This window comes from Hyla sarda, chromosome 8 (assembly GCF_029499605.1).
Source record: "Hyla sarda isolate aHylSar1 chromosome 8, aHylSar1.hap1, whole genome shotgun sequence".
Taxonomy (NCBI): Eukaryota; Metazoa; Chordata; class Amphibia; order Anura; family Hylidae; genus Hyla; species Hyla sarda.
Window position 1 is genome coordinate 103,063,172 of NC_079196.1, and position 25,817 is coordinate 103,088,988.

The window sequence follows — 25,817 nt, forward strand, 5'->3', positions numbered from 1 at the left end:
CAGTGCAAAATTTATTAGGTTGGGCACGTCATACATAGGCCATACTCAATTTTGCAGGTGCATGTCAGTTGATAAATTCCACCCATAGGGTACGTTCGCATGTACAGGATCTGCTGTATCTTTTTCTGCATATTTTCTGCAGCTGATTTTTTTTCAAAGTAAGATTTTATTAGAAGTTTACTTCTTAGAAGTTTTTCAATAGAATACAAAAAAGAAAAGCGGGCACTACAAAGGTCTACATTAGTAAACTAACAACAATCACGAGGCAAGTTAAGGTTATGTGACAACAATGAATCACTGCAGGCACTAGGTATATGAACAATTGGTTCAAAGATATTGAAACACATGTGGAAGCAGTTATCGTGATTGATGTAAGAGACAATGTCTATCAATTTGTGCCATTAACAATTAATGAAACAAAAGCTAAAGCTGGCCAGGAGAAAAAGTGGAGAAAGGGAAGAGAAAGGGGCAGAAGTAGAGAGCAGCAGGGATGGAAGGGGAAGAGGAGGGGCGAGGATGGGAATGGAGGTGTAGAGAGGACAAGGCATGAAATAGAGTCGAGAGGGTGAACTTACCCCATAGTAGAACTATGCTCAGACGTCCGAGACACCCGTTATGGAAGGTAAACATATCCGACTTATAAAGGCAAGTGATATGGATAAGCAAAACAGGGCGTGGATGTAGGTTACCAGGCATCAATAAGCCAAGTACATGGATGCGTAGTCTGTGGAGGTGAGGAATAAGGTCCAGGGGCACCAGACTGTGATATATTTGGTCAATTGATTAGATGAGTCTGCTAGTAGTTCCTCCATCCTGTGTAAGTGTGCTACTTCCCAGAGTCAGGATGAAACATTTGGGGGGATGGGGGACTTCCACAAATGGGGTATCAGTGTTCTTGCCGCTAGGAGAAGGAAAGATATCAGTCTGACTGTACCCTGTGGCATGGAGAGAAGCAGGGATTCAGGGGTATGTGGAATACGTATGGATGTAATACGATATATGATCCGATATTGAGTGCTTTAAGACCCTGTACCATCTTGTCAACACTTTATAGTTAATCTACTGGGCCTTGCATGAGATGGAGGTATGGTGGCACTGGGCTAGAGCTCTAGTCCAGTCTGCGTCAGGAGTTAGATATCCCAGTTCATTTTCCCAACCCTTTCTGTATGGGAGTGGTTTGTCTGTGTATGCTTCGAGCACAAGGGGATGGAGTATACTAATAGCATGAGGCACAGCTTCCCACAAAGTGCATAAGTGTTCAAACTTAGTAAGTCATTTATGCAATCACAGCGTCTGCACGTTTGCGGAGTAAAAATGATGTAGCTGAAAGTATTGAAAGGTTTGTAGAGGTGTTGGGGGTTACCTTGCAGGAAATCCGACAGTCTCAGTGCTGATCAAGTTGACAGATCGAGAAAGGTCACTCCTGAATCCTTAGTAAAGGTTAAGAACGAGTGAGTAGAGCAAAAGGGTGGGAAGGCAGGATTGCCAAACAAGGGTACAAGTGGGCCGTCAGGGCGAGAGAGAGCGGAGTGGTTCATGTAGGAAGCACGGGCTTTGGCTATGGAGGTCAAGATGGGAGGGAGGTCATGAGGCACGCTAGAGATAGAGGAAGAGCAGCGGGGGAGCCACATCAGGGATTGAGTTCTATGTCAGATATTGACACTTCAAGTTGGATCCACTGTTTATAACAGCGATGATGGAAACAGTCTAGGACCCTAGTCAGAATCACGGCTAAATAATAGGAGAGATAATCTGGGAGGGCCAAAACCTCATTAGTCTGAGACCAGATCAGAATGTGACGTGCTAGGAGAGCAGTGATCTCTCTAAAAAAGGCACGAGGTAGATGTATCAGTATACAGGAGAAGAGGTATTGGGAGGACGTTCATTTTAAAAATGTTTATCCTACCCAGCCAGGAGAAATCTCTGCACTCCCATCTAGACAGGTCAGATTTCAGTGAGAGGAGGAGGGGTGGGAAATTTACTTCATACATATCTGACAGACCTGTGGGGACAAAAACACCTAAGTATTTGAGGGAGCTCGATTGCCATTTAAAGGGGTATGAAGTCTTCAGGTGATGTACAATGGAGGGGGGCAGGGTAATGTTAAGAGCCTCACATTTAGAGGGGTTCAACTTAAAATTGCTTTACTCAGAGTATTGGTGGATTGTTCGCATAAGGGAGGGGAGGGAAGTGATAGGGGACGATAGGTAGAGAAGAATGTCATCTGTGAAAGCTGAGCATTTATAATGGTAGGAGGAGATAGAGAGGTCCTTGATGTTAACATTCTTGCGTATTGCATCAAGAAGATGTTCCATACAAAGGACATAAAGGAGCGGGGAAAGGGGGCATCCCTGTCTCATCCCATTACCAATCGTGAATGGATCAGAAAGTTGGCCATTTATCCGCAGCTGGTCCTGAGGGTGTGAATCTAGAGCCATGCAAGCTAGCATAGAGGGGAACAGTCCGATTTGTTTAAGGGTTTCCACGAGAAAGCCCCAGTCTACACAGTCAAAGGCCTTTTCTGCATCTAGAGACAGCAGAAACAGAGAAGTTTTATGGACGTGGGCATAGTGAATTGCTGAGAAGGTGCGAAGGGTGTTATCCCTAGCTTTTCTGCCTTGGATGAAACCTACTTGATCCGGGTGTACTAGGGCTGTTATATGGTAAGCCAGTCTTTTAGAGATGAGTTTGGCGAAAAGTTTGGTATTGGTATTGATTAAAGAGATGGGTCTGTAACTGGGGCATAGCAAGGGATCCTTGCCTTCTTTTGGGATTACTGTGGTATAAGCTTTCAGGAAGGATTGAGGCGAGGGAGGTGCATCAGAGATATAGTTGAAAGCCAAAAGTAAGGGGGGAGATAGTTCAGGTCTGAGGGACTTGAAAAATTTAGCTGTGTACCGATCCAGACCTAGGCTCTTGCCAGCAGGTTACGAGGAGGTTTCAAGTTCCTCAGAGGTGAATGGAGCTTCCAGAGCTTGAATCGAGGCAGACAAAAGATGGGGAAGTGTCATGTCAGATATGTATTGTGAAAAGGAAGGGACAGTAGGGGGGGCAGATGCCAGGGTGTGGGGTTTTGGTAGGTTGTACAAAGAGGCGTAGTATTGCCTGAAAGTCTCAAGTATATCTGGCGTAAGGGAGGAAGGCAGACCGTTAGATTGTTTAATGGTAGAAATAAATAAGGAAGATTTTTTTTTTCTCACAGAGAGCATTAGCTAACAATCATCCAGACTTATTTCCCCATTCATAAAACAGTTTACCTGTATTTCTGATTCATCAGGTCCCAGTAAACCATGTCCTACTGTGTTTGTTTGTGTAATGTTTCTAAAGTGCTTTAGTTGTTGCAAGAGGGACACCATTTTAGCCGAGTGTTCTCTCTTAAGACGCGCCCCATGCTTCACGAGGACTCCTCAAAGAACACACTTCAAGGCTTCCCATTTAATTAATGGTGGAGAGGCATCAAGGAGATGATCGGTTTGGAAGTGCTCTATAGATTTCTTAATATCTTGCAGGCATAGAGTATCTAACAGGAGAGATTCATTAAGTCTCCATGAAGAACAGGGTTTGGCATAGAGAAGAGAGCCGGAATGTACATGTGACAGGGGCGTGGTCGGATAAGGTTACTACACCTATTCTGGAACCAAGTACAGTGGGTAGCATATGATGGGGGCAGAAGATATAGTCGATATGACTATATACATGATTAGGATGTGAATAGAAAGTGTAGTCACGATCCTGGGGATGTAGGGTCCTCCACTCATCACTAAGTTTTAGGGAGTGCAGTTTCCTTCTGAGAGCACAAAGTTTACTATGAGATAGGCTTGCATGACCTGAGAAAGTGTCCACCTGAGGGAAAAGGGCTAAGTTAAAATCGCCACACAACAAAATTGGGCCTGATACAAAATCTGTCATTTTATCCAATACTCTCAGAAAGAAAGACACTTGATTCCTTTTGGGAGAGTATATTGTTGCTATAGTGAAAGATTGGCCCGAGACCTCACAATTTGCAAAGGCATAGCATGCATCAGGATCAAGGGAAGAGGAAGTGATTGTAACTGGGAGAGATCTGTGGAACACCACTGAAACTACCTTCATCCTGGCTTCGAGGTTGACACTGTGAAGCCAAGTTGGGTAGTATTGATTATTTAGTCTAGGGAGATGACCTTCCTTGAAGTGGGTTTCCTGTATATTTTATCACAGCCCTGTCAGGACCCTTGTAAACAAATAATAATTAAAACTTAATATTTATTGATATGCATTAAAATGTAAAATTTCAACAAATTGTGATATACACTCGTGATCACCCAAATAAATCAAATAATAATAACGAGGTATTGGACCACAGACCTATAATACCCAATTTAACAGGTATCAGATAGAGTTAATGACAACTAATATCTGCAGTAATCCTGTATATGGTGAGAGTGTGAGATATCACCGTCCCCCAGGCTACACGAGCAGAGGGAATATCACACTTCAATTCCTCAGTTGCCAATACATAGGTAGTATGATATAGTTATCAACAACACAACACCCAGTTGTGCAAACAGCTCAAAATAATGTTTGACAACACAGGGTTAGGCTCACCATTTGTTCAGGTATAGTAAATCCAATATCACCTCATGTGCATAAAGTGAAAAATAATGTTTAAAATGTACATTACAGTTCATGATCCATTAGTTCCGACGCGTTTCTCCCTTTAATAGCGGGGTTTATCAAGGAACGTTTGTAGGAATAGTCCAATAAATAAAGACTTGTGTCAGGAGTATAAGCTAGCTCACAATGAGCATCAGTCTGCCTGCATGGTAAAGAAACAGTATGATCAGATATATACATAAGAATATGTATGCAGTAAGATCAAGCATATGCATAAGGATATGCTGCCATAATTGGTTCCGATTGAGGCACATGTACATACCTCACTCCTAAAGGCTGTATGGGATATCGATAGCGGCGCCCGATGTGCACCCCGGTCCACTGTTGGTCTGCACAGCTGAACCGCATGTCCCACACTGTCATGTTTAAATACCTTCTAGCTCGTGGCAGATGCCGCCGGGTACTTCTGGTGACGTATAGTCACTTCCGGTCCCACGCGCGTCATGCCACGGCTATTACAGAGATATCTGGTTAGTATCCGCAGTATCTTCTAGCAGATCTTTACCTCTATCAGAGGAACTAGATCGCCATATTAAGGATACTGTTTTACCCGTCTGCCTACATTATCACAAGCCTAGATGTTGGCCCTGTATAGTGACGTACAAGGTCATGTGATAGTCACATGATACACTCTCATGTCGGCATTCATGAGGCGTCCCGTTACCACGGTTACCCGAGACATATCCTCTATCCTAGTTTTACACACTGTTTCTCAGTATTGCAACAATTCTGCAGGAAAGACATTAAATTGGGTTAGGTGTAGATGGACGGACGAGGCTGATGGTATATATTTATATATATATATATATTATAGAGACCAGAGTTGACCAATTGGTGTAATGTATAGGGAAGATGGAAGGTACTGCATCTTAGCTATATCTAGGTTAATAAAGGATATTTTTCCTGTAAAGCCAGGATATGAATATGTTGTTTGTGGTGGGAGAATGGAATTTGGGATCATTTTTCTGGTGTGTTGAAACCCTTGACATTAAGGGTTGCCAGTGTGATATCAGCCGCCATGTGGGTGCAGTGTATGATGAGTCCACTTACCACGGGTGTCTCGGGTTGCCAGCACAGTCCCTGCGCAGGGCAGATAGAGGGAGGAATCGCTACTCCTACAGTAGGGAAGAAAACAGAGAAAGCAAGGGTAAGAAAGGAGTAAGGGAGAAAAAAGTATCAATAAGGGAATGGGTACATGGGGTCTAAAAAATTAGGCCATAAGGGCCGGTAACAAGGTCAGAACCAGTCCAACCTCAAGCTAAGGTGGGAATTGTAGAAGGTGCGCCTAATCTGAGGCGTGGTGAAAAGGGTTAGTAGGGATAGTAACAAATAATATGCAATGCGGGGGGGGGGGGTATAGCAAAACTACTCGGGTGCTAGCAAAGGGTGCAAAGCTAACAGCAGCAAATAGCCAATGGGCTATAAAACAGTGACAAAATATTGGGAGGCATGAACAACTAAAATCGTCAGGTAACATGGGGAAGAGGCAGATATAATGTAAGAATACTACGGTTGAGGTAACAGAATAGTCAACATCAATATTATCAAAGATTATACGATATGTTCCGGGATTGTAGCTGAGGGGCAATAAGCCCAAATCAGGGAGCTACAACAGAGGAAGAGCAGAGGAGAAAAGTCAAACTACTTAGCAGGTTTGCTTGTTCAGGTTTTTCCCTTGCTCCTCTGAGGGAGAGGTGTTAGAGAAGCGCCAGCTGACCAGCCATCAGTGGTCAGTCTCTTGTCAGGGGCCTTTGGTCTTTGAAGAGAGACAGGGAGGAATAGGCAGTCCCAATCTGGCAAGGGGACCGGAGGTAGCTTGAATGTAGATAGAAAGTGGCGGAGGTCATCTGGTCTTCGTAATATGGCAGAAGTGGAGCCATGTCTAGCAGTTAGAGAGAATGGGAAACCATGCGGTAGGTAATCTGGGCATTTTGCAGTAGTTGCAGTAGAGGTTTCAGAGCTGCTCGCAGTTTGAGAGTACAGAGGGATAGGTAAAGGAAGAGATATATCGGTGTTCCGTTATAGGATAGGTTGGGGAGGCATCGTGCCTGCCTCATTGTGTCATCCTTGATCAAGAAATTATGGACCCCACAAATAACATCCCTGGGTTTCTTAGGGTTAGGGTCTTTGGCTTTAAGGGCCCTGTGGGCTCTGTCAAGTTCCAGAGGTGTGTCCTGGGTCTTTGGAGGATCTTATTGAATAGTTGTTGGAGAGTAATTGGGATTTCTTGTGGAGGAACAGATTCCGGTAGTCCTTTGACCCTAGTATTGTTCCTTTTGTTCCTATTTTCTAGATCATCAAGGTGTTCAATTTCAGTAGCTTATTGAAGAGAGAGATGTTTGGTGATTTCCTGCAGTTCTTGGATTTGTGCAGACACAGAGGTGCGGAATTCTTCAAGCTGGTGAACTTGTTATGACAGGCTGGACACCTCAGCTTTGACTGGTTTGAGGTCTTGCCTCCAGGCTAATTTTAAGTCAATAGCTAAAGTGGGCATGTCTGATTTAGTAGGAAAGAGTGCCAGCAGGGTTTGCAGTTCTAGATGTTTTATTAAAGTATTGACTACCATTTCAGGACACGGGAGAGTGGGATCATACTCTCCGTCATACAGGTAGCAAGAGAAGAAAGTATGTCAGTAACAGCATGTTGAGGCTGGTATGTGGTATGCAGTTGGTCAGACAATGATAATGGTGGCTGATTGGAGTGGGCCTGCACAGCAAGGGTTGTCCTCATCGCTTCAGTAGGAGTAGGGTAGTAATTTACCATTGGTCTGGAGGACGCCATTACAGTGGTGGCCGTGGTACAGATTGACACAGCGTGGGCTTCACTCCCTGCATAAGATGGAGGATGCAGGGAAGAGGTCTTGCGCCACTGTGCCTGAGTGTCTGCAGAGCTCTTGTGGGTCTTGTCATGTTTGCGGCATTCCGGTTGGGCTACTGGTGAGCAAGGAGCTGGGAGGGATCTTTGGATCCAGAGGACGTCAGAGCATGCTGAGCTGACAGGCGGGTGGCCGTGGCTCTGACATCTGAGCTGTAGCGGGCGGGATGCGGGGCTGGAAAAAGCCAGTGATCAGTCGTTGTGGGTTGCAGGCACTTTGGGCTAACTTTTTCCGGCTTCTCCCCCGAGATTTGCCTCTCATAAGATAAGCCTTTAGAAAGCGGCCCAGGCAGAAGCTCCTAGTGCGTCTGGCTCATCTCAAGCATGGCGAAGCCACGCCCCCTCTGTAGCTGATTTTGCTATCCATTGAAGTTAATGGGTATCAAAATCAGCGGCACAAACATTGCACCAAAAATATGCAGCAGATCTTGTACGTGTGAACATACCCTTAGGGTACGTTCACACGTACAGTATCCTACGCAGATTTAATGCAGATTTTAGTGTAAACTAAATAACTGAGCACAGCTTTAAATCTGCAGCTACAAATCCTGCGCATCAAATCTTCGCAGGATACTGTACGTGTGAATAGACCCTTAGGCTATGTGCACATGTTAGAATTTCTGTGCGGAATAGCGCTAGGAATGTCTGTACGGAAATTCCGCTGCAGCAGAGTCCCAGTGAATTCAACGGGATTCTGCTGCTCTGTGCACACAGCGGAATTTGTTCATTGTTCATTCTTTGTGCGGAGACTGCATGGAATGTATAGCCGTGTATGAGACAGCACATTCCTGTGAGGTCCCTAAATGTTTAAAACAAACAAAAACATTTGTAGACATTCCCTTTAAGGCTCTTGTGAAAATGTAAGCCATATAACTGTTAATACAATTAAAAGGAACCTTTCATTTGGAAAATGTAGTCAAATTTGTAAAAAAAAAAGCATATTATACAGCAAGAGGAGATGAGCAGACTGATATATAGTTATGTGGGGAAAAGATTTAGAATAATTTGTCGTTAATTCATGGAAATCTATGCCTATTCTGGGCTAAGGTGTTATGTGGGCGGTCCTACTCTCTAAAAGTACTCGTATACACAGACAACTGTCAATCACTATATACTACTTATCCCAGAAGGAGCACAGATTTACAGTACTGTGCAAAGATTTTAGGCTGGCATGGAAAAATGAAGCAAAGTAAGAATGTTTTCAACAATATAAATGTTAATAGTTTGTTTTGTTTTCTTTTATCAACTAACAAAATTCAAAGTGAATAAACTAAATCAGATCAATATTTGGTGTGACCACCCATCATCCATTTTTGCACAAATTTATAGGACAGGAGAGAGCACAAAGGAAACCTATCAGACAGAAGAGAGTACAGAGGAGCACTATCAGAGAGGAGAGAGCACAGAGGAGTATTATCAGACAGGAGAGAGCACAGAGGAGTCCTATCAGACAGGAGAGAGCACAGAGGAGTGCTATTAGACAGGAGAGAGCACAGGGCAGTACTATCAGACAAGAGAGAGCACAGAGGGGTACTATCAGACAGGAGAGAGCACAGAGGAGTCCTATCAGAGAGGAGAGAGCACAGAGGAGTATTATCAGACAGGAGAGAGCACAGAGGAGTCCTATCAGACAGGAAAGAGCACAGAGGAGTCCTATCAGACAGGAGAGTGCACAGAGGAGTACTATCAGACAGGAGAGAGCACAGAGGAGTACTATCAGACAGGAGAGAGCACAGAGGAGTACTATCAGACCGGAGAGAGCACATTTACCATGTTAAATGACACATTGACAAAGTTAAGTTATGTTCCCGGGCAACACCACCTTTCTCCGCTTATGTTACGCTGTTAATTGACACACATGGCTCGTTCATGGCTTTCCTGTGTGCTTCATTTGCGCACGCTGTCTGCAATATGTCTATGCATATTTCTATGTGAGATGTGTGCATTGAAAGCCCAGATTCTTGAGCAAATTGCAAATTGGGATCTACTAGTCTAAGAAAATTCCTGGGGCAGATGTGAATCAGGATGAAAGTATGGAAGTACAGAAAAATAAGGCATTTCAGGGGTTGACAGGAGATGGTGTATGGAAAAAATTGTCAGAGAAGCTAGTCCTTTCCCCCAAATGTTTGCCAATTTGGCAAATGAGACAATTGTTAGTTCAAAGGTAACATTGCTCCCACAAGAAAGTTTCATTGACAGCCAGGCTAATGTTTGCTTAATTAAGTAAGGCAATCGGAGTGCAGAGCAGGTCTGAGAGGTTCTGACAGTAGCAGATAAGGCAATCTATCACAAAGGAACAGCTTGAGTTTGACATATCGCGGATCAGGTAGAACCCAGAGGTCATGGTGCAAATTGGCCCCAATTACATATTTAGAGGTAGTTTAGGGTCTGTTAAAATTATTTTAAAGGGGTGCTCCGGTGGAAAACATTTTTTTTAATCAACTGGCTCCAGAAAGTTAAACAGATTAGTAAATTACTGCTATGAAATAAAATCTTAATTCTTCCATAACTTGTCAGCTGCTGTATACTACAGAGGAAGTTAAGTTTTTCTTTTTCTGCCTGACCACAGTGTTCTCTGCTGACACCTCTGTCCATGTCAGGAACTGTCCAGAGCAGGATAGGTTTGCTATGGGGATTTGCTCCTACTCTGGACAGTTCCTGACACAGACAGAGGTGTTAGCAAAGAGCACTGTGGTCAGACAGAAAAGAACTATCAACTTCCTCTGGAGCATACAGTAGCTGATAAATAAGCTGATAATTTTTACAAATATATTTATCATTCTGGCACCAGTTGATTTAAAAAAAAAGTTTTCCCACTGGAGTACCCCTTTAAGGACTTAGGGTATGGATTTAAAATGTACTATGTTTAAATACTATCTGTACCACTACATGTAGATTTGAAAAGTTCACTAAACCTCAAGTCCTAAGGTGAGATTTACTACTACAAATATTGACCCTGAGTTAGTAAGAGTGGAGTGTAGTTTTCTTTGTGGGTTTTAATTACCTAAATTTTTTCCCCCACGGTATTTACTAAGATTTTCCTACATTTAGATTTGTTTACACATGTTCTGATCTGTCTGGTTTTCCTCAGCTCAAATTTGCTACATTTTCTGTGGAAACCTTAGTAAATATGTTGAGTTTTAGTGAAAAGGTTGGTACACGCCCACTTACCGGTTTTCTCAGTAAAATGGAGAGCTAGTCGTTTTTCTTTTCAGTCCTGGCGCACATTCTGGCGCAAAAAGAATTGCTGGTGCAATGCACCAGAATCTGGTGCATAAGCCAACACAACATGTAGGGTTTACAATAGTAAATCAGGGCCATTGTGTTTGTGTATGTTGTTTTCTGCTTAGTGTCCCTCACAAAGAGCCTCAGCTAACATCTGCTATCTTTAAAATGGCTGCTGAAGCTATGTGCATAGGCTTTTATATTGGCTTTGACATCACCACTACACTGCCCCCTGATTGGCTAAGTAAGGGAGACGTTGAAAGGGCATTATGGGACTCCTCTTCCTCTTTGTTATGTAGCTAATATTATTTTAGCAGGTTCTGCTGAGCCAACCCACCCAATGTTCAAGTTCTAGCCATACTGAACTTTTAGCAAAGTTCTGACCAAATTTTAAGTAAAGTTTTGACTGAACTCGTATTCTAATCGAAAGTTTTGTAATTTGTTTCCCTATGTTTGGTCACTTTTTGCAACAGAAATGTGTAGAAATGTTTGCAATTATTAACAGTACCTGTTTTTGATAGCATTGCAGGGAATGCGTTGCTAGAAATATGCAGCTGACGGAGCATAATGGTGAATATATGCACATGGCTTCTGTCCCTCTTCCAAAATACATTGCGCATTAAGGTAAGATGGGCTAATAAATTGGCTGTCACGATTCGGCTGGCTGGAGGTGGATCCTCTGTGCCAGAGAGGGATTGGCGTGGACCGTGTCGGTGGACCGGTTCTAAGTTGCTACTGGTATTCACCAGAGCCCGCCGCAAAGCGGGATGGTCTTGCAGCGGCGGTAGCAACCAGGTCGTATCCACCGGCAACGGCTCAACCTCTCTGACTGCTGAGATAAGCGCGGTACAAGGGAGTAGACAAGAGCAAGGTCGGACGTAGCAGAAGGTCAGGGCAGGCAGCAAGGAACGTAGTCAGGGGCAACGGCAGGAGGTCTGGAACACAGGCTAGGAACACACAAGGAAACCCTTTCACTGGCACAATTGCAACAAGATCCGGCAAGGGAGTGCAGGGGAAGTGAGGTATCAGTAGCGAAGTGCACAGGTGAAGGTACTGATTAAAACCTCATGCGCCAATCAGTGGCGCACCGGCCCTTTAAATCGCAAAGACCCGGCGCGCGCATGCCCTAAGGAGCGGGGCCGCGCGCGCCAGGACAGCACAGACGGGGAACGGGTCTGGTAAGCGAGTCGGGATGCGCATCGCGAGCGGGCGTGTCCCGCATCGCGAATCGCATCCCGGCTGGGAACATTATCGCAGCGCACCCGGTCGGCAGGTCTGACCGGGGTGCTGCGAATAGGAGTACCCTGTGAGCGCTCCGGGGAGGAGCGGGGACCCGGAGCGCTCGGCGTAACAGTACTCCCCCTTGGGTCTCCCCCTCTTTTTGAAACCAGAGAATTTGAGGATAAGATTCTTGTCCAGGATGTTGTCCTCAGGTTCCCATGATCTCTCCTCTGGGCCGCAATTCTCCCAATCAACCCAAAATTTTTTTTTACCTCTGACCGTCTTGGATGCCAGAATTTCTTTCACCGAAAAAACGTCAGAGGACCCGGAAACTGGAGTGGGAGAAACAACTTTGGGAGAGAAGCGGTTAAGGATGAGGGGTTTAAGGAGAGAGACATGGAAAGCATTGGAAATACGGAGAGAAGGAGGAAGAAGGAGTTTGCAAGAGACAGGGTTGATTTGGCACTTGATTTTGAAAGGACCAAGATAACGTGGTCCCAGTTTATAACTGGGGGCACGAAAGCGGACATACTTGGCGGAGAGCCATACTTTGTCTCCGGGAGAAAAAATGGGGGGAATTCTTCTTTTCCTATGGGCATGTTTTTTCATCCGGGATGAAGCCTGTAAGAGAGAATTTTGAGTCTCTTTCCATATGGTGGAGAAGTCCCGAGTCACCTCATCAACAGCGGGCAAACCAGAGGGCATGGGAGTGGGAAGGGGGGGGGGGGTGAAGAGGGTGACGGCCGTACACCACGAAGAATGGGAATTTAGCGGAAGATTCAGAGACTCTGAAATTGTACGAGAATCGGCCCATGGTGGAAGATCTGCCCAGTCATCCTGGCGGGAGGAAACAAAATGTCGCAAATAGTCACCCAGAACCTGATTAATTCTTTCTACTTGCCCATTGGATTGGGGATGATAAGAAGACGAGAAGTTTAATTTGATTTTGAGCTGATTACAGAGGGCCCTCCAGAATTTAGTCACAAATTGAACGCCTCTATCCGAGACGATATGCGTGGGCAGCCTGTGAAGGCGAAAAATGTGTATAAAAAATTGTTTCGCCAACTGAGGCGCAGAAGGAAGACCTGGAAGAGGGATAAATGGGGCCATCTTGGAGAATCGATCAACGACCACCCAAATAACTGTGTTGCCATGGGATAAAGGTAAGTCAGTAATAAAGTCCATACCAATCTGAGACCATGGTCGTTCAGGAGCAAGCAGAGGATGGAGGAAACCAGCAGGCTTCTGGCGAGGGGTCTTATCGCGGGCACAGACTGCACAAGCCCACACTAAATCAACAACATCAGCTTCCAGGGTAGGCCACCAATAAAATCGAGAGATGAGCTGGATGGATTTTTTGATGCCAGCATGGCCTGCGAGGTGTGAGGAGTGTCCCCACTTGAAAATCCTGAGGCGCTGGCGTGGAGAGACGAAGGTCTTCCCTGGAGGAGTTTGTCTGATGGAAGCTGGAGAAGTGGAGATCAGACAGTCCGGAGGAATAACGTGTTGCGGGGAAGCTTCCACTTCAGAGGCATCCGATAAACGAGAGAGGGCATCAGCCCTAATGTTCTTGTCAGCAGGGCGAAAATGAATTTCTAAGTTAAAACGGGCAAAGAACAACGACCACCTAGCCTGGCGAGGGTTCAGCCGTTGGGCAGACTGAAGATAAGAGAGATTCTTGTGATCAGTGTATATAATAACTGGATATTTGGATCCCTCAAGCAGGTGCCTCCATTCCTCAAGCGACAATTTTATGGCCAGTAGTTCTCGATCACCAATGGAGTAGTTTTTCTCCGCCGGAGAGAAGGTCCTAGAAAAGAAACCACAAGTAACAGCATGCCCGGAAGAATTTTTTTGTAGGAGTACTGCTCCAGCTCCCACCGAGGAGGCGTCTATCTCCAGCGAGAAGGGCTTAGATGGATCAGGTCTGGAGAGTACGGGAGCAGAAGAAAAGGAAGTCTTGAGATGATTGAATGCGTCTTCCGCTTGAGGAGGCCAGGACTTAGGGTTGGCGTTTTTCTTGGTTAGGGCCACGATAGGAGCCACAATAGTGGAAAAGTGTGGAATAAATTGTCTGTAATAATTGGCAAACCCCAAAAAACGTTGGATAGCACGGAGTCCGGAGGGGCGTGGCCAATCCAATACAGCTGATAGTTTATCTGGGTCCATTTGTAGTCCCTGGCCAGTGACTAAGTATCCTAGGAAGGGAAGAGATTGACATTCAAAGAGACATTTTTCCATTTTGGCATTGTCCCGAAGTCTCTGAAGAACCATGCGGACATGCTGGCGGTGTTCTTCTAGGTTAGCAGAAAAAATCTGAATATCGTCTAGGTAAACCACAATACAGGTATATAGAAGATCATGAAAAATTTCATTTACAAAGTCTTGGAAGACGGCAGGGGCATTGCAAAGCCCAAAGGGCATAACCAGATATTCAAAGTGTTCATCTCTGGTGTTAAATGCGGTCTTCCACTCGTCCCCCTCTCTGATGCGGATGAGATTATATGCACCTCTTAAGTCCAGCTTGGTAAAGATGTGGGCCCCTCGTAGGCGATCAAAGAGTTCCGAGATAAGAGGTAGGGGATAGCGTTTTTTTACAGTGATTTTATTAAGTCCGCGGTAATCAATGCAAGTGTCACGATGCCGGCTGGCAGGTAGTGGATCCTCTGTGCCAGAGAGGGATGGAGAGGACCGCGCTAGTGGACCGGTTCTAAGCCACTACAGGTTTTCACCAGAGCCCGCCGCAAAGCGGGATGGTCTTGCTGCGGCGGTAGTGACCAGGTCGTATCCACTAGCAACGGCTTACCTCTCTGGCTGCTGAAGATGCTGAAGATAGGCGAGGTACCAGGGGGTAGGCAGAAGCAAGGTCGGACGTAGCAGAAGGTCGGGGGCAGGCGGCAAGGATCGTAGTCAGGGGCAACGGCAGGAGGTCAGGAACACGGACTAGGAACAGACAAGGGAACGCTTTCACTAGGCACAAGTGCATCAAGATCCGGCAAGGGAGTGCAGGGGAAGTGAGGTGATATAGGGAAGTGCACAGGTGGGAGCCAATTAAGCTAATTGGGAAGATTGGGCCAGGCACCATCATTGGTGCACTGGCCCTTTAAATCGCAGAGACCCGGCGCGCGCGCGCCCTAGGGAGCGGGGCCGCGCGCGCCGGGACAGGACCGAGGGAGAGCGAGTCAGGTACGGGGGCCGGGGTGCGCATCGCGAGCGGGCGCTATCCGCATCGCGAATCGCACCCCGGCTGAAGGCGGGACCGCAGCGCACCCGGTCAGTGGATCTGACCGGGGCGCTGCAACAACGAAGATGAGGCGAGCGCTCCGGGGAGGAACGGGGACCCGGAACGCTCGGCGTAACAGTACCCCCCCCCTTGGGTCTCCCCCTCTTCTTGGGGCCAAAGAACCTGAGGAAAAAAAACTCAATTTTTCCGTGATGAGGTCCGATGCAAATTAGGAGGGGTTCTGTGTGGAAACGTACGAGACAGTCCAATCTTTTATTGTAAAAACAATAGATGTAGAGGGGTCTGGCGAGACTGGTCACAGGAACGTAGAACCTGTTGATGAGAGAGGCCAAAAAAAATTTTCCTGCAGATCCGGAATCCAAGAAGAGCATAGTAGAGAAGGAGAAGGTAGAGGCAGATATCCGCACAGGCACAGTAAGGCGTGGAGAAGCAGAGTTGACATCAAGAACTGTGTCACCTTTGTGCGGAGTCAGCGTACGTCTTTCCAGGCGGGGAGGACGGATAGGACAATCCTTCAGGAAGTGTTCGGTACCGGCATAGTACAGGCAAAGATTCTCCATGCGGCGTGGTGTCCTCTCTTGAGGTGTCAAGCGAGACCGGTCAACTTGCATAGCCTCCGCGGCGGGAAGCACAGGAACAGATTGCAGAGGACCAGAGGAGAGAGGAGCCGGGGAGAAAAAACGCTTCGTGCGAACAAAGTCCATATCCAGGCGAAGCTCCAGACGCCATCCGGAAGAACGCATGTCAATGCGAGTGGCAAGATGAATGAGTTCATGTAGGTCAGCAGGAGTCTCTCGTGCGGCCAGAACATCTTTAATGTTGCTGGATAGGCCTTTTTTAAAGGTCGCGCAGAGAACCTCACTATTCCAGGACAACTCGTAAGCAAGAGCACGGAACTGAATGGCGTACTCGCCAACGGAAGAAACACCCTGGGCCAGGTTCAGCAGGGCAATCTCGGCTGAAGAAGCTCGGGCAGGTTCCTCAAAGACACTTCGAATTTCCGAGAAGAAGGAGTGTACAGAGGCAGTGACGGGGTCATTGCGGTCCCAGAGCGGTGCGGCCCATGACAGGGCTTTTCCAGACAGAAGGCAGAACACGAAAGCCACCTTAGACCTTTCAGTAGGAAACTGGTCCGACATCATCTCCAAGTGCTGGGAACATTGCGAAAGAAAGCCACGGCAATACTTAGAGTCCCCATCAAATTTGTCCGGCAAGGACAGGCAGAGGCTAGGAGTGGCCACTCGCTGCGGAGGAGGTGCAGGAGCTGGCGGAGGAGAAGATTGCTGGAGAAGTTGCGACTGAAGTTGGTGCGAAATGGTGGACATTTCCGACAGCTGACGGGTTAGAAGGGCGATCTGTCGGGCTTGCTGGGCGGCCACCGTGGTTAGGTCAGCGACAACTGACAGAGGAACTTCAGCGGGATCCATGGCCGGATCTACTGTCACGATGCCGGCTGGCAGGTAGTGGATCCTCTGTGCCAGAGAGGGATGGAGAGGACCGCGCTAGTGGACCGGTTCTAAGCCACTACAGGTTTTCACCAGAGCCCGCCGCAAAGCGGGATGGTCTTGCTGCGGCGGTAGTGACCAGGTCGTATCCACTAGCAACGGCTTACCTCTCTGGCTGCTGAAGATGCTGAAGATAGGCGAGGTACCAGGGGGTAGGCAGAAGCAAGGTCGGACGTAGCAGAAGGTCGGGGGCAGGCGGCAAGGATCGTAGTCAGGGGCAACGGCAGGAGGTCAGGAACACGGACTAGGAACAGACAAGGGAACGCTTTCACTAGGCACAAGTGCATCAAGATCCGGCAAGGGAGTGCAGGGGAAGTGAGGTGATATAGGGAAGTGCACAGGTGGGAGCCAATTAAGCTAATTGGGAAGATTGGGCCAGGCACCATCATTGGTGCACTGGCCCTTTAAATCGCAGAGACCCGGCGCGCGCGCGCCCTAGGGAGCGGGGCCGCGCGCGCCGGGACAGGACCGAGGGAGAGCGAGTCAGGTACGGGGGCCGGGGTGCGCATCGCGAGCGGGCGCTATCCGCATCGCGAATCGCACCCCGGCTGAAGGCGGGACCGCAGCGCACCCGGTCAGTGGATCTGACCGGGGCGCTGCAACAACGAAGATGAGGCGAGCGCTCCGGGGAGGAACGGGGACCCGGAGCGCTCGGCATAACAGCAAGGGCGTAAGGAGCCGTCTTTTTTGGAAACGAAAAAAAATCCAGCTCCGGCAGGGGAGGAAGACTTGCGGATAAACCCCTTTTTTAAATTCTCTTGGATGTACTCCGACATGGCTTGTGTTTCCGGAGCAGACAGAGGATAGATTCTGCCCCGGGGTGGAGTAGTACTAGGGAGGAGGTCAATAGGACAGTCATAAGGCCTGTGAGGAGGCAAAGTCTCTGCTTGTTTTTTGCAAAAAACATCAGCATAATCCGGATGTTGAACCTGTTGATGAAAGAGGCCAAAATAAAATTTCCTGCAGATCCGGAATCCAAGAAGCTCATAGCTGCGAAGGAGAAGGTAGAAGAAGAAATCCGCACAGGCACAGTAAGACGTGGAGAAGCAGAGTTCACATCAAGAGCCGTCTCACCTTTGTGCGGAGTCAGCGTGCGTCTTTCCTGACGTGGAGGTCGGATAGGACAATCCTTCAAGAAATGTTCGGTACTGGCACAGTACAGGCAAAGGTTCTCCATGCGGCGTCGTGTCCTCTCTTGAGATGTCAAGCGAGACCGGTCAACTTGCATAGCCTCCACGGCGGAAGGAACAGGAACGGATTGCAGTGGACCAGAGGAGAGAGGAGCCGGGGAGAGAAACCGCCTCGTGCGAACAAAGTCCATATCCTGGCGGAGCTCCTGACGCCTTTCGGAAAAACGCATGTCAATGCGGTTGGCAAGATGAATAAGTTCATGCAGGTTAGCAGGGATTTCTCGTGCGGCCAGCACATCTTTGATGTTACTGGATAGGCCTTTTTTAAAGGTCGCGCAGAGGGCCTTGTCATTCCAGGACAATTTGGAGGCGAGAGTACTGAATTGGATGGCGTACTCGCCAACAGAAGAATTACCCTGGACCAGGTTCAGCAGGGCAGTCTCGGCAGAAGAGGCTTGGGCAGGTTCGTCGAAGACACTTCGAATCTCCGTGAAGAAAGAGTGTACAGAGGTAGTGACAGGATCATTGCGGTCCCAGAGCGGTGTGACCCATGACAGGGCTTTCCCAGACAGAAGGCTGACTACGAAAGCCACCTTTGACCTTTCAGTTGGAAACTGGTCCGACATCATCTCCAAATGCAGGAAACATTGTGAAAGAAAACCACGGCAAAATTTAGAGTCCCCATCAAATTTGTCCGGCAAAGATAAACGGAGGCTGGATGCGGCCACTCGCTGCGGAGGAGGTGCAGGAGCTGGCGGAGGAGATGATTGTTGAAGCTGTGGTAGTAGCTGCTGTAGCATCACGGTCAGTTAAGACAGCTGGTGGCCTATCTGTTGCGACTGCTGGGCGACCACCGTGGTGAGGTCAGCGACAACTGGCAGCGGGACCTCAGCGGGATCCATGGCCGTATCTACTGTCACGATTCGGCTGGCTGTAGGTGGTTCCTCTGTGCCAGAGAGGGATTGGCGTGGACCGTGTCGGTGGACCGGTTCTAAGTTGCTACTAGTATTCACCAGAGCCCGCCGCAAAGCGGGATGGTCTTGCAGCGGCGGTAGCAACCAGGTCGTATCCACCGGCAACGGCTCAACCTCTCTGACTGCTGAGATAAGCGCGGTACAAGGGAGTAGACAAGAGCAAGGTCGGACGTAGCAGAAGGTCAGGGCAGGCAGCAAGGATCGTAGTCAGGGGCAACAGCAGGAGGTCTGGAACACAGGCTAGGAACACACAAGGAAACGCTTTTACTGGCACAATGGCAACAAGATCCAGCAAGGGAGTGCAGGGGAAGTAAGGTATAAGTAGGGAAGTGCACAGGTGAAGGTACTGATTAAAACCTCATGCGCCAATCAGTGGCGCACCGGCCCTTTAAATCGTAAAGACCCGGCGCGCGCGCGCCCTAAGGAGCGGGGCCGCGCGCGCCGGGACAGCACAGACGGGGAACGGGTCTGGTAAGCGAGTCGGGATGCGCATCGCGAGCGGGCGCGTCCCGCATTGCGAATCGCATCCCGGCTGGGAACATTATCGCAGCGCACCGGGGCGCTGCGAATAGGAGAACGCTGTGAGCGCTCCGGGGAGGAGCGGGGACCCGGAGTGCTCGGCGTAACATTGGCGTTACTCAAATAGTGTAATTTTGTAACCTTAGGATTTGGACAGTCAGACAGGGCCGGTTATGCCTATAAGCAAAATAGGCAGCCACCTAGAGTTCCCTTTTGATGGGGGTGCCACTCTGCCTGCTGCAATAAAGTCCGAAGCAGACGCCCAGTCAGCACCGCTGTCGCAAGGAGGGGAGGTGTTACAGACGGGGGTGTTACAGTGTGTCACCCCAGTAGTTAGGTGATTACATGATGAGGAGTTTTATTACAGTGTGTCACCCCAGTAGGAAAGTGTGGCGTGTCAAAGGGCGAAGCCAATGGATGGGTTGCAAGGGGTGGCAAAATTAACTTTCACCTAGGGTTGCAAAAATCCTTGCACTAGCCCTGCAGTCAGAGTGGGGCTAACAGAATAACAGAAATGTAAATTGCAATTGAAAAATACAGCCACCAGTATGAATATTATTCAACCTACTATTTGATCACACTAAGTCTCAAATCTGACTCATTGACTCTATTAGTCTGTGGAGTCAGTGGGGGAAATTCATCAAGCTGTGCTTAAGTACACTGTTTTCCATGGTGTAAGTGTTTATGTGTGACACATACCATCACAGGGGGGGGGGGGTTGATAAATTTGGCATACATAAGCAAAAACCAAGAAATGACTTCAGAACACCACTTTGTAACACCACCTCTTCTCCTCTGCTCTAAAGCCGCATTTGTGACAAAAAGTTGCAATATATATGGATTTATTTAATTTTGTTTCCCCTAAATGTATTGACTCCTTTTTTGTATGTTTTTTTTTCTCATTTCAGTTCGGTGTATGCATAGCACTACGGTGACCAGCATTTTGTTTTTTTGTTTAATATTAATAAAATGGTTATAACGAGGGTTTGTGGGGGAGTGTTTTTTGGAATACATTTTTTTTAAAGTGTGTTGTTTTTATTTATGTTTTGTTTTCTTAACAGGGTTAGTAGTGGAAGCTGCCAAATAGACGGAAGCCAATACTAAGCTGGGCTTTGTGTAGCCACGAAAATAGCTAGCACTAACCCCCAATTATTACCCAGTACCCACTGCCACAGGGGTGCCAAGAAGAGGTAGTACAAACAGGCCCGGAGAGTCAAAAATGGCACTCCTGGGCCTAGGTGGTAACAGACTGGCGTTATTTAGGCTGGGGAGGAGCAGTGACAATGGTACTAACCTAATCTGGTAACATCAGGCTGTTGCTGCTTGGTTGGTATCGTACTGAGAATGAAAATGCAGGGAACCATACACATTTTTTGCATAAATAATGAAATAATGATAAAAAAAACACATAGCGTTCCCCCGTATTTTCATTCTCAGCACAATACCAACCAAGCAGCAACAGCCTGATGTCACCAGGGCTGGTTAGGACCATTGTTACTGGCCCTCCCCAGCCTAAATAACGCCAGCCTGTTACCGCTTGGGCCCAGGGGTGCAATTTTTGACGCTCTGGGCCTGTTGGTACTGATTCTTCCCGGCACCCCTGTGGCAGTGGGTACCGGGGTAATAATTGGGGGTTAGCGCTAGCTGTTTTTGTGGCTAACACTAAGCCTGGCTTAGTAATGGATTCCGTCTATTAGACAGCTTCAAATGCATAATAAAAGTTATTTGCTAACCCTCCTATGGGATGGGTGGTAGGGGATGTATAAGAAAAAAAGAGAGTATATATGTATTGGTGTTGCTGCCTGGTATAATTATGGGTCGCTGTTTCCGTATTAGACAGCTTCCACTACTAATCCTGTTAAGAAAAAAAAAAAAAAAAACACCACTCGTTTAAAAAAATTTTATTCCAAAAAACACTCCCCCACAAGCCCTCGTTAAGATTTTAATAATATTAAACAAACAAAAAAAAATCACTGGTCATCAACGTAATCCATCCGGAGCCGACTGGGAACCTTGAATATAATACTACAGAATTGTCATTTCATATTTCCCGCCTGGAGCTGTGATTGGTCGAAGGGTCTCGGCCAATTACAGCTTCAGGAGGGAAAAATGAAACTATAGTGCTGTAGTTTCATATTCATGGTAGCCGACTGGGGAGCGGTGCGCTTGTCACCTGCACCGCATGTAAGGACATGCTGGGAGTTGTAGCTGTGAGATGCGGACAGGTGATAAGTGCTCCGCTCTGCTCCCCAGCCGGAAACCATGAATATAATACTACAGCACTGAAATGTCATAATCCCCGCCCAGAGCTGTGATTGGCTGATCACAGCTTCAGGAGGGAAATATGAAACTACAGTGCCGTAGTATTATATTCCTGTGAGTCGGCCAGGGAGCGGAGCGATTGTCACCAGCCCGCAACTCACAACTACAACTCCCAGCATGTCCTTACTGTAAGGGCATGCTGGGATTTGTAATCATGCAGCGCAGGTGACAAGCAATCTGCTCCCCGTCCAGCTACCATTAATATGAAACTACAGTGCTGTAATTTAATTTTTCCCTCCTGAAGCTGTGATTGACCGAGACCACTCGGCCAATCAAAGCTCCGGGTGGGGAATATGAAATTACAATGTTGTAGTATTATATTTATGGTTCCTGGCCATCCGGCTCCACTCCCCACCTCCCAGCCGCATCCATCACCCGCTGCCCCTCGCATATACCACCCACTGCCCACAGTATGCCACCACATCCCCTCCCCTATATAACCCACATATACCATCCGGCCGCATTTAACACCCTCCAGCTAGCAAAACTACAACTCCCAGCATGTCCACACTGTAAGGGCATGCTGGGAGTTGCAGTCTTACAGCAGCGGGTGGTATATGCGGTCAGCCAGTGATCGATGCGGGCGGCGGGTGATATATGCGGGGAGCCAGCGGGTGTTAGATGTGAGCGGGACTTTACGCTACTTTTTGTAAGCCAAGTTTGTTTTTTGTGTAGTTTTGTAACTTTTTAACCCATTTGCGACTTTTTAACAAAAGTCGCAGTTAGTAAATCCCTGCCTACAGCTAAGCAAAAAACAGAACTCTTGTAAAACAGCTGGATTGTGAAAAATCGTGCAGTCTGGCATACCGCTAAAAGTCACACAAAAGTCGCACATGCCACTTTTTTTGCAATAAATATACACCAAAAATCCAGTGTAAATCCCTTGATGAATTCTACCCAGTGAGTCGAATTGGGTGGCTGGACGGGGAGCGAAGTGAGCTGCCATGCACTTCATCCGGCTGTTACTTACCCTCCCAGTGGGTCTCAGGACTGAGACATGATGTGATCTAAACATTAGACAAGTTTAATTACCCTAATGCTTTAAAGGGGCACTCCAATGGAAAACATTTTTTTTTAAATCAACTGGTGCCACAAAGTTAAACAGATTTGTAAATTACTTTTATAAAAAAAAAAACTTAATCTTTCCAGTACTTATCAGCTGCTGTATACTACGGGGAAGTTCATTTCTTTTTGAATTTCCTTTCTGTCTGACCACAGTGCTCTCTGCTGACACCTCTGTCCATGCCAGGAACTGTCCAGAGCAAGATAGGTTTGCTATGGGGAATTGCTCCTACTCTGGACAGTTCCTAAAATGGACAAAGGTGTCATCAGAGAGCATTGTGGTCAGGCAGAAAGGAAATTATAAAAGAAAATAAATTCCTGTGGAGCATATAGCAGCTGATAAGTACTGGAAGGATTAAGATTTTTTTTATATAAGAAATTTACAAATCTGTTTACTTTCTGGCACCAGTTGATTTAAAATAAAATGTTTTCCATTGCAGTACCCCTTTAAAGCATCCTGTTTCTCATGGCTACATACATACTGGGGGAGATTTTTCAAAACTTGTGTAGGGGAAGAGTGGTGCAGTTGACCCTAGCAACCAATCAGATTGCTTCTTTCATTTTTCACAGGCCCTTTTTAAAAATGAAAGAAGCAATCTGATTGGTTGCTATGGGCAACTGCACCACTCTTCCTCTTCACAGGTTTTTATTAATCTGCCCCACTGGGCTTATTTTAAAGTGAATATCCGTTTTTGTAATGTATATTAGTCAAAAATGTTCTTAATTATTTCTTGATATATCTTTCTAGGTATAACATTTCCATCCTTCCTAGTTGACAATAGTGGAGTTAAGTGATAACATTCTGGGAAAACTTACTGAAGACAAGTTTATGCAGCTTCCACTGAACTAAATAATAAAATTATATGTAGTAAACACCTAAATTACCTCTAGCAGCGGATATATTCAGAAAATGGTCCATGGAAAATTTTACAAAGTGACAGAATGATAATTTATCACAATAATGCAATTATACTCTCTGCAAACTTTGCTGCATAGGTGTGTATGTACAGCATATCGCATTGAAAACACAGACTTATTTGCTTATTTGGCTGCAAAGGAAGTGTATTGTTAATGTTCATAATAATGTATTCTTTTTTATTGCCTACAAGCAAAAAAAATTCTAGTTACATTGGTATGATTGTAGTTTTTACAATTACTTTTTTTTATTTCACTTCTGGTTCACCATGTAAAATGAAGATACATATTGTAAGTCGCAGAGTCTAGTTCACCACAACCACAGGATTATGCACATCTACTTTTGTATTATCTGGCAAAGCAGCTGACTAATTTATTTTCCTATGTACTTAATGTCAAGTATAACTGTGAAATACTCTGAATTGTATTGCGTAACCACTTGCTTAAATTTAGGAAAGAGTATACAGTCATATTGGTAGGGGCAAAATGTATGTTGCTCTTGTTACATGGGTTTGGTATCTGGTTAGAAGGATTATTAGGAAACTTCTTATCATTTTTTTTTAACAACAGAAAAAGGGTAAAACCAATGATAAATTTCCCCCTATGTTTCTATGCACCTTTAGGTTTTTCACATTAGCCTTGGTCTATTAGTTCCAACCACTTTTATGCCTATAAATCTTGTTTAGGTACCACAAAATCACTGTTCACTTTTATTATTTTTAAAAATACTGTGGACTAGAATAAAGATGAAATTAGTCATAATATTTTTGTGCAATTTTAATAATAATAGCTTTGTTTTCAGGCTTAGGTGAGCATGTGTTGGAATGGCCAGTCTAAAGATGTTCCAGATTTTCAAACAGCCTTGGTCACTGTAATAAATCTGATGCATTCTTACACTGTCTAGTCAAAGTCTACACAGTATAAGAATAATATAATATTATTTTATATAACACACTGGCAGTCTTCATATTAGGCACATTCACAGATTTGATGCGCAGGATTTGATGCGCAGGATTTGATGCACAGGATTTGATGCACAGGATTTTCTGCTGCAGATTTCAATGTAAACTAAATGGCTGAGCACAACTTCTAATCAACAGCTACAAATCCTGCACATCAAATCTGCTGTATGTGTGAACGTATCCAAAAAGAGAAAATGTCGAATTTTTGCATATACTGAGTTTGCTAACAGCATATTACATTCATTGGATGGCACAAGCACAGCTCCTTTGCCCACACCATCTGTGAGAGCCCACTGTCACATACAAAAAGCCCACTTACATACAGCCAGACTCCTGCTAGAATTGCCTCTATTGGAGCATGCTTACATGCAATCTAAAGAAGAGATATGATATTACCAAACATGTTATTGCTTTTATGTATCATGTTTTAATTATTTTAATGTAAATAAACCAATTTTAATAAACAATTTTCTTGAGGAGCGTCACCTCCGGTGTTATCTTCCATACCTCCACACCTCATTACCCACTACAGATTCCTGCATAATATACCAGTCCAGACACCAACAGCTTGCTGCACAATTCCTTCGCCAACTCCAGATTTGGGGTGATATGCCCAAACAGCTGAATGGGTGAGAGTTTGATCAATCAAAGGGGTTGCATGGCTACCTTTTTGCAAACTATATTACATGAGGCACTGTCCTCTTTCTTTTTATCGTTCATTCTCCTCTAGCAATGAGACAACTCATTTCACAAAAAATAAGCCCTCAAACATCTCGAAAAAAAAGTTCTGGCTCACAAGATCTAGCGGCACAAAGTCATGTTGACTTCTAGAAACTAATGCGTCATGGTCAGGAGTTTTTATTGGCTGAGGTTTGGGTTGGTTAGGCAGCCACTAATCACTAAACTGAATAAACGTTTTAGTTCAGGTAGCCCAAGGACAAATGTGACATTGAAATTCATTCTATCAAAATATTACAATTCTGAATAGCAAAAAGGCGCTCCTGTCTCTTTGAGCCCTGCTGTATATCCAAAAAGTAATTTACAACCAAGATGCTCATGCATCTCTATGAGAGCAACGGAATATTGTGAATCTCTGGCGCTCCCATGGAAATACATCGAGGGGCGTGTCAACTCTGCTCCTTGCACGAAGAGTCCCGGCACCCCTCAGGAGACCACGGGGTGAGGGGGTCCGAGGTGATACAGCAGAGCAG

At 46.1% G+C, this 25,817-nt stretch overlaps 1 protein-coding gene across 1 annotated transcript in view; it reads left to right on the forward strand.

Moving 5' to 3' along the window:
- LOC130284222 (cytotoxic T-lymphocyte protein 4-like) overlaps nucleotides 1-25,075 on the forward strand; it is a 39,862-nt gene extending 14,787 nt beyond the window's left edge. Inside the window, exons 4-5 of the mRNA XM_056534360.1 lie at nucleotides 11,274-11,376; nucleotides 23,478-25,075. Coding sequence (XP_056390335.1) covers nucleotides 11,274-11,375 — 102 coding nt within the window. The 3' untranslated portion in view covers nucleotide 11,376; nucleotides 23,478-25,075. The remainder of the gene's footprint in view (nucleotides 1-11,273; nucleotides 11,377-23,477) is intronic.
- Nucleotides 25,076-25,817: the final 742 nt, after the last annotated feature.